At 40.4% G+C, this 8,025-nt stretch overlaps 1 protein-coding gene across 2 annotated transcripts; it reads right to left on the reverse strand.

Annotated features, from left to right (window-relative positions):
- Positions 1 to 1,214: 1,214 nt before the first annotated feature.
- LOC6572838 (calcyphosin-like protein) lies at positions 1,215 to 7,636 on the reverse strand. 2 transcript variants are annotated; one of them, XM_015166620.3, is made up of 5 exons: positions 7,454 to 7,636; positions 3,227 to 3,375; positions 1,885 to 2,004; positions 1,763 to 1,820; positions 1,215 to 1,704 (listed from the first exon to the last, which is right to left on the reverse strand). In XM_015166620.3, the coding sequence occupies exons 2-5, from the start codon at positions 3,373 to 3,375 to the stop codon at positions 1,390 to 1,392; spliced, it is 642 nt and encodes a 213-aa protein (XP_015022106.1). In that variant the 5' UTR covers positions 7,454 to 7,636; the 3' UTR covers positions 1,215 to 1,389. The 2 variants fall into 2 exon arrangements, with proteins under 2 accessions (XP_015022106.1, XP_001998944.1); XM_001998908.4 differs by lacking the exon at positions 7,454 to 7,636 and adding an exon at positions 3,436 to 3,599.
- Positions 7,637 to 8,025: the final 389 nt, after the last annotated feature.

Consider the following 8,025-nt stretch of genomic DNA (forward strand, 5'->3'; position numbering starts at 1 on the left):
ATACGCCACAAATATTTAACTCTATATACATGTTCCTATTCATACCCAACATTCTCTCTCTTTTACTTTCTATCACTCTCCCTCTCTCTCTCTTTCGCTATCCCTCTTGTGCTTTGTGGCTGCACATGTACAAGTAATCTAATTAGTTTTATGCTAATTAGCACGCGGTTTTAATTTAATAAATTATTATGGCACATTATATTGGACAAAAGTACGTGAAACTAGGGAATCAACTGCGCAACTGGGATGCAAACACGCACTCTTAGCCAATTCGAGCAGCTATTGTATTTGTTTTAAGTCGAAAAACAAGGGGATTAAAGTCGGCTCAGATATGTCAAGCTTATGTCAACTGTCTAGAGAATATGTGTATATGATAGATAATGAGCTAGCGTGTAGACAATATAAGAAAAGCCATGTGAGCGTTGAGGCTATAGTAGAGTATATCTATCTATCTATGCTTACATACATACATGTACATTAAAATCCATGGAAAGTTTGTTTATAGTTTAACAATTTTATTAGATTTTTTTTCATCATCACCAACTCTTGCAGTAGTATTAGTGAGATTCTAGCAGCTTGTAGTGTTGTTGCAAAAAAATATATATACATATATATTATCCGAATGCGTTAAAGTTGCGCGCTTCTGATTTGTGGTTCCTAGTCGTTAATACTGACTCCGAGCGAAGGAGCGAGACAAAGATAGCTCCAGCTGAGCATACCCTCACGTGAAGCTTAGTTGGAGTGAGACGGAGATACGAACAGCTGTTTTTGAACGAACACATTGCTGTGTGAGAGCGAGAAGGCAATTAAAATAGTTGCTGCTCAATGTAGTTGTTTAGTGAGAGCGAGAAGGTCATGTAAGCGCTTCGCACAGGTTCGCTATGATTGTCAATAGGCGCTCTCTTCTAAATATAGATACTCTACAAAAGCGAATGGCGGAACCCAGCGGAGAGCCAGCTTATTAGCTACTTAGCAAAAAAAAAAAAAAAAAAAAAAAAAAAAAAACAACTTATGGTTGAAAGAAAATATGCATATATGTATGTACACATATGTTAGATATACAGGATAATGATCAATACATTAACTGACACTTTCCGCTTGATTCAGATTCAGCTAAAAATATATGAAAATCCATTAAGCAATCAAACGAGGTTTTGATTGAAAATTTAACTGATTTTTAATTTTACTAGTGAAATAAAGAAGACGTTAGATAATAGCATTTTAAGAGCGTAGAGCTTGTTTACTAATCAACAGAAATTTTTTTGGAATTTTTTTGGAATATTTTGTTTAGTATGGAATATAGTTAGCGTTAATTAGCCTACGATTGGAACCGTAGGAACTTCGATCGCTTTTCCATATGTATAGCAATATTATAAAAATGAAAAAATATTAAAGTTTATAGGCACGTCGCAACACCAAATCAAAGTAAGCATCATTGTCGATCGAGGCGCTGATCGAGGCATAATAGTTGATGAACTCTGCCTTGGTAACGATGCCATCCGGATTGGGTGCACCAGCCTCGAAGTTCTTTAAGAACGCAGTCATGATTTCATCTTCACTCAGCTCGCCGCTCAAGTACTTGGGGTGATCGTGCACAGAGTAGGCGTGCTTCAGATCCTCAATAGTGATTTGGCCATCGGAATTGGTGTCCAGCTTGTTGAAGCATTTATCGATGATATTGAGGCGACATGTGCCCATGGGGGGCTATGAGAAAGAAATGCGCTAGAGCCATGCATATTATTGAGAAACATGAAAAACTTACGCGCAGTTTCATGAGAAATTCGGTCATGTTAATAGAGCCATTTTCATCGGTATCAAAGCTGCGGAAGGATTTACTGAGTGAGTGAGCAGTCAGAAGAGTACTTGAATATTAGGTAAACTTGCCTTTTAAACAATTCCGCAATATCCGATTCATCGAATTCGAAGCCCATATCGTTGACGCCCTTCTTGAATTCCTCCAGACTGAGGGTCTTGCTGCCATCGTCATCCATTACACGAAAAGCTCTGAAATGGAGGAAGCCATGAGGGAATGAATATACAATTCATGACATGCCCATATATAAAAGGTTTCCCCATCTAACCAGCAAAGCTATTACGTTTTTCATCAGTTATTAAACCAATTCTGACCCTAAACAAAAAAGTTATTTTAAATAAATTTTAGCCGTGAAATGAAAACAGTGACAAGCAGAAGGAAGGGGCAAGAATGCTGAATAGAATGTGTGGAATTTTTTAGAAAATGCATTGAATGCATTGAATTTTCCGGCTGACAAACAAGCTGCATAAATACAAATAAAAAATCACACATGCATTCACACACACACATGCACATGCTGGTCAATAGGCAGACATAGAATGATTCAGCTAATACACACACACACAGACACAGCGAGGCTCACTCACACATGTGTGTGTATTGAAGTTGCGATTTTGTTAAAAATGTCTATATGTTCAATACGGAAAATTGTTAACGGACCTGCTGCCAGTCGGAAATTGAAATAAAAACTGAGAGCCGAGAAGCAAACTCTTCTGTTTGCCCGGCCAGGTTATGGGCGTGAGTGCGTTTGGGTGGCTCATGTGGGTCGGTGTGGGGGTGGGGGTGTGGGGGCGTGCGCAAGAGTGTTGAATGGTACTGAAAGCAGAGAAATCCAATTATGTTTGTTTGCATTCAGTCAGCGATTTTTCCTATCGTACAGCCTCCAACATCAGTGACGGCAGCACCAGATGCTGCGGCAGAAGCAGCGGCAGCGGCAGAGACTGCGGCTGCGGCTGCGGCTGCTTCATCCATAGTTTTTGCCGCTTGGCACACACTTGGAGAAGCTTTCGAAATGTTAGTTCAACATGCACTCGACATATTTGCTAGTGCCTAACTCGGCTCGCTCCCCCACTAACCTCGAGCACGGCCCACTAACAACACATTACCAGCTCAATGCTCATCATCATCAGCAGCAGCAGCTTCATCATCTTTGGCATGCATGGGGCATAAAAAACATGCTTCCCCTTTGGGCAGCTGCCTATTCTACATGTTTCACATGCTGGGCACTCAACAATTTCATCATCATCCGTAAGCTACCCCACATTTGTTAATAAATATGCCGAAACGAAAAACTAAAGTAAAGAAAGTTGTCTTGGGCCACCTGACCCCAAGCTCTGGCCCTTTGCTCTATGCTCTTTGTTTTTTGCTCTCCTGGCTATGCACACATGCAAAAATTTGGGGTGCTCCACTCACCTGGCAAGTCCCAAGATGCCTGTGGCGCCACGGCTGAAGCACTGCAGACGCAATTTATCTAGCGAAGCCTTCTCGAGTCCATTGGCCAGCTCGCGCTTGGCCTGGTTCTTTAAAGCCGCCTCCTTGGAGAATTGGTCCTCGCGTTGCATCTGCCGAAAGCAAAAATTTGAAGTAAACTCGTTCACTACTCAATGCTTGTATGGTTTTACCTTCACCATGATTACTTTTAGATCAATTGGCTGATATTCGAATTTATATAAAATATAACAAGATTCGATATATTCTTGAATTTAGAAAGATAAAATTATTTTGATTTTCTATGAAAGGGTACTAAGCGAAATATTCTCAATAGCTCTACGCTTGAGTTTAAACTCCATGCCGACTTTATCCCTTGGACCTTCAGAAAGTCGAATTGAAATTTCATGGCTTGCCTCGAAAGCATTTTAATAATAATATTTATATATTTATTTTATTTGGGGCGTCTGCAAACAGGAATCGTTTTTCATTTGCTCTCAACATAATTAAAATGTTTTCAATTGTTGTTTTTATTTCATTTATGTTTTTGCGTAAATGAAGTCGATATTTGGCCCGCGGACATCCGAGCTTGAGTTAATACTTTGGGTAATTTACCTCGCATAATTATTTCTATTATGACAACCGTAGCCGGCAGCTATTATGGTTAAGAATTTGGCTTAATTAGGGCAAGAGTTGTGGGGGCTTGTAAGCAACAGCAAAGATGCCCAAACATGAATCTCTCTCTCAGTAGGTGTGTGTGTGTGTGTGTGTTTTAATGTCGATTCACTTAACGCTTCATTGCGCACAGTTGACTTATTCAGTTCGGACTTAAAAGGCATTATAGGGTATGCCATCATCTTAATTGTGAATATATTAAGGCACATTTATACGACACAGTGGCTGCTGCTTAAGGTCATCGCTTTAATATCAAAATGATTCATTGTTCTACTTAACTAAACAGCTCTATGACAGCTTGACTGGTTGATTCTGCGATAACTGATAAACTGTTTAAGTAACTGACTGCTTGACTCCGTAAGAGATTCGCTTTTGGACTGAACTGCGCATAGCTTACACAGCCAGAGCCAATATGAATGTATCGTAAACTCGGCACGCGCAACGCCGGGTGCCACTCAACACTCTGCTTTCAGCTTTATACAATTTGCTATAGACACACACCTATCAATAGGATTGCCACTTTGCGCATTGAACCGGAACTGCTTGAACCTTAACGGGTTGATTAGTGTTGCAGTCACTGCTCACGTGTGTATGTGTATGTGTGCGCGTGTGTGTGTGTGCCTGTTCACCTCAATATTTCATGCATGACATCACAACGACAATTGCGACACATCGACACGCGCTCGTGCCACAACTAGAGCCCTTGCTGCACCCACTGTGGCAATTAGCTGGAAACTCTTTAATAAATTGTTGAAGAAAATATGGAAAAATATTTTCATATTTAGTTTGTGGCACAAATGAATCAACAAAATTATATGGGAGTTTTCTAAAATATTTGAACTGAATTTAGCAGGAGGTGCGGGTGGGAGTAAGAAATAACAACTCACTGACTGTAATTTCTGTGACAGGACTGAGCTTTGCTTGCCTTTTGTTATTGATTGGGCGGCAATCAAATAACAAATGTAGACACGCAACTCTGACTGTTTATAGGAATTACCCTTACAGGGAAAGGTCCCTGAATCAATTGAAAATTGGAAGTTTATTACCCTTTTAACTCTTAGTCAGAGAGAAACTTGAATATATTTACTTTTGATCAGCTCCAATGACTGAGCCTAGTCTAGTCAGTGTAACTGTTTCTCTTTTATCTGTTCCTTGAATTCAAATTTATAAGAATCCATTTGAATATGTGCCAGACCGTGTACTTCCATTACCCAACTCACACACACTTACATAATTTATACTTGTTTCTCAATCTGCATCCCAACCCAGTTAATGCACTCTTAAGCCTTTATATTTACATTTTTCGTTTTACTCTTCCTTCCAAAAAAGTTTTCTGATTTTGCTGCAATATACTATAGATCATCTTTTTATTTTTAAATAAATTTCATAAGAAGAAACCAACAATTTCAAATTATTAATATCTAAACCACTTCCCATAAATTTTGTACTTTATTATATTACAAATTTTCAATTTTTAATGTACGTAATAATGTATGGAAAAAACACAAAAGACGAAGTATTCTTCTATATCGTTCCATTGTCTCTTACATCGGATCTCGATCTAACCTTTTTATCTCCTATGCTAGAGTCACAGAAACTTCGCCTTATTTTCTACCACAGAACTGTTAGAGATAGATAAGTCAATGGTCAAGGTATTTCCTAGTCGTTCACTGCTTCTGTATCCACTTTATCATCCAATTGTCTCCTACATCACATATCGATATCTCCCTTTGATCTCCTATGCTAGAGTGTGACTACTACTTGGTCTAGTTTTCTACTGCGTGTGAGCAATGGTCAAGGTATTTCCTAGTCGTTCACTTCCGACGCAAGCAACATTTCTCCTACAACACCTGCATGCCTATAATACGTTGATATATAGTGCTTGTCAGCTTAGCATGCATGTTAAATTTGTTATACAACTTCATTATCAGTTTACCCAAATTAGACCTCAAGCTATGCCAAATCTGCTTCTGCAAGAATATTAAATCAATAAGCTAATAAATATTAACAATATTAGAAGAGAGTACAATGATTACGACTGCTTCCTTACAATGAACTTAACATGCATGTTAAATATGTAAATATGCATTGTAAGCATTTCTCAAGCGATTGTAAACCTATCAATGAAATGTTGATGTACGCTAGGCAATAGGTAAACGAATTATTGATGTCAGCTATGAAATCGATAAGCTAATGAGCTCATTCATTGGCCGTGTCCTGCTCCTGGCAAAGTGTCGTCCGCAACGGGTTCGATGACCCAGTTAGATGGTCAAGCGCTGTCACGAGTGCAGCTGCTGCGATAAGCAGAGCACAATGACACTAATTAAAACACCCAGGTGGCACTTTAGTTCACGCTGATGCGTCATGCCAGAAGCCGGTCACGCCAGGTAGGAGTACGGGCAGGGGCAGGGGCAGTGACAGTGGCTGCAAAACTGTAAAGCTTTTGCTGCTTGGCGCCAACAAATGTGGCTGGCAACAAACTGCAGCTGCAGCATCTGAGTCAGAGACTCTGTGAGGCAAAGCTTCAGCCTGAAAGTCAAGGTTATTCGCATATATCGATTTTGGCAAATCTCTCAGATGTACGACAGATAAATACGTATACGTATATGTGTATATGTATAAGCGTATATTTGCATTGGGCTCCAGCAAAAAGTCTGAAGCAAGCAAACGCAGAGCCGAGAGCATGAAAAATAAATTATTGCTTTATTGAGGGTAAACAAAAAGACAATTTAACACGTCAGCAGGACGCTGAGTGCGATTGGAGTGTGGGGCTGACATGGTGAGGGAAAGAAAGAGAGAGAGCGACAGTGAGTGAGCAGCGGATATAATGGTGACATGGACATGGACATGGCGACAAAGGATACTGCGCGACGAAATAAAGCAAATAGGTCACGTTCAAAGACAACATCGATTAACCATAAATTGCGAGTTAAGCAAAAAGCAACGAGCACCAGGACGCACAGGACACCAGAACAAGTAGAAGATGACGAGGAGCAAGAAGAAGCAGCAGCAGAAGCAGCAGCAGAAGAGGAGGCGCGAGGCAAGCGTAGCCTCGCCTGGCCGAGTTTAAGCATGATTTGTGCGTGTCTTTATGACATGAAACACATTCCCCATACGGGCGAATAACTTTATGTGTGACACACACACACACACACACACACACGCACACGCACACGCAGCGCAGTTACAGTTATAGATGGAAACGGAGATGGAGATGGGGAAGGAAGATGGAACTGGAGATACAGTTACACAGATAAAGAGATAGATATACACACACGCACACACACACAGCATGCGACAACGTTTGCTGCAGCTCAGACACTTTCGATAGGGCGCCTCCTGTCAGCAGCACCACCAACACCAACACCAACAGCAGCAGCTGTCGTATGGCATAGAAACGCCAACACAGCAGGAGGAGAAGGAGCAGAAGCTGGAGCAGCACAAGGGCTGACAATTTGTATCCGCGTGTGTGTCAGAAAACTTTCACAATAATTAACAGACATGTCGATTACTTCTACTGCTTGGCACACATTTTACCTTTGAGTCGAGTTGAGGCGTGTGTCGCTGTATTTGGCAGCTGGTTACTTTTTTATTTCTACTTCTTTCACTTTTTCTTTTAATGTTTTTGGTATTTTGTTATTTTATTGTTGCCAAAAATGTTTCAACTTTTGCCGCTGACAATTCAACTTTGCACGCACCTCGCACGTGTCGCGTGTGCCGAACGCTGCCAACAACTGAGCCAAGCAAGCGACAGCCACGCAGCCAGTCAGCCGTTGCAGCGACAACTACACTCAATAATATGTACTATCTACTTATTGTTGTTGTTGTTATTGCTGTTGTTGGCGTTGTTGTCGCCACAGTCAGCACCATAAGCGGCGTCCTTATGAAACTAAGGCCAGCCAAAGCTACAATAACAACAGCAACAACAGCTGGCAAACTATTGTATAAAGAGAGCTTTATGGAGATGGTGATGGACTAGAAGATACCCTGCAATTGGAACTTAGAGCGAAAGGAAATGAATTGTTATTGATCTTCTTGTTCATATAAGTGATAAGGATATATACATATATGTACATATATGTGTATAAATTAATATCTTATAATATTTC

This window comes from Drosophila mojavensis, unplaced genomic scaffold (assembly GCF_018153725.1).
Source record: "Drosophila mojavensis isolate 15081-1352.22 unplaced genomic scaffold, ASM1815372v1 contig_16, whole genome shotgun sequence".
Lineage (NCBI taxonomy): Eukaryota > Metazoa > Arthropoda > Insecta > Diptera > Drosophilidae > Drosophila > Drosophila mojavensis.